Source organism: Olea europaea, unplaced genomic scaffold, assembly GCF_002742605.1.
Source record: "Olea europaea var. sylvestris unplaced genomic scaffold, O_europaea_v1 scaffold38736, whole genome shotgun sequence".
Lineage (NCBI taxonomy): Eukaryota > Viridiplantae > Streptophyta > Magnoliopsida > Lamiales > Oleaceae > Olea > Olea europaea.
The window spans coordinates 1-1,090 of record NW_019258209.1 but is presented as its reverse complement, the minus strand read 5'-3'; the positions used below and the strand labels follow the sequence as shown (position 1 = coordinate 1,090).

At 36.4% G+C, this 1,090-nt stretch overlaps 1 protein-coding gene across 1 annotated transcript; it reads left to right on the top strand.

The window, feature by feature from the left end:
* Positions 1 to 6: 6 nt before the first annotated feature.
* Positions 7 to 1,085, top strand: LOC111387057 (type I inositol polyphosphate 5-phosphatase 8-like; the record flags this gene model as incomplete). The annotated part of the gene is made up of 4 exons (XM_023011575.1): positions 7 to 473; positions 570 to 766; positions 850 to 958; positions 1,071 to 1,085. Coding segments are annotated over exons 1-4 (669 nt in total), but the record flags the coding sequence as incomplete, so codon positions are not given.
* Positions 1,086 to 1,090: the final 5 nt, after the last annotated feature.

The following is a 1,090-nucleotide window of genomic DNA, read 5'->3' as shown; positions in this document are numbered from 1 at the left end:
CTTTGAATGCTGGGAACGTACTCGGCCCTGAGGATTATGCTCCAGCAGCAAAGTGGCTTTCCTTGATCCGACAAGCTCTAAATGGCAAGTCGAACAATTCTAGTCATAGTAACATCGTCAGTCCTATGTTGAAACAGTCTCCTAGCCCAAATGATAGACATCAAATGACTCCAAATCCAAGGGTCAGCTCTTTGAATTTGTTGTCATTAGAAGATGAGCTTGATCGCAAGTGTTTTGAAAGATTTGTAAGTTCTAGATCAAGTTCCTATTCTAGTGAAGAAGGTTCACTTAGTCCAACAAGTGAACTAGCTACACATACCAGTACCGTACAACATCGATATAAACTAGTTTCCAGTAAACAGATGGTTGGGATCTTTTTATGTGTATGGGTTCGTGAGGAATTATGTCAACATATTAGCTCCATCAAGGTTTCTTGCGTTGGAAGAGGCATTATGGGATACCTCGGAAATAAGGTATAGCTAGTTATATAACGTTTTAGATAGATGGATGGAATATTTCGATGTATTTGAGAGTTTTTATTTGATTGCTTACCTTCTATGTGATTTTAGGGATCGATATCTATCAGCATGACATTGCATCAAACAACAATTTGCTTTGTATGCACTCACTTGACCTCTGGAGAGAAAAAGGGCGACGAAATTAGAAGAAATTTAGATGTAACAGAAATTTTAAAGAGGACAAGATTTTCTCATCCATGTCGAATACCAGGAAAACCAATTCTACCAGAAAACATTTTGGATCATGAGTAAGCGATTTTTATACTTAGTCCACATTCGAAATGGAAAAAGTTATAATATGTTGATTAACTTGTCTTCAATATTACTCCAGCAAGGTAATTTGGCTAGGAGACTTGAACTATCGACTTGCATCTGTTTGTGATGAAACATATGAGCTACTGAAGAGTAGAGATTGGCAAGCACTTTTAGAGAAAGATCAGGTAAAATTGAATTTCTTTACTTGTATTACTCTCAAAATTTGAAATTTGGAATAAAAAAGGATGATTATCCGTAAAATTATTTCCTAAAACGGGTTGTTACTATATGTTGCAGCTGAAGATAGAACGACAGGC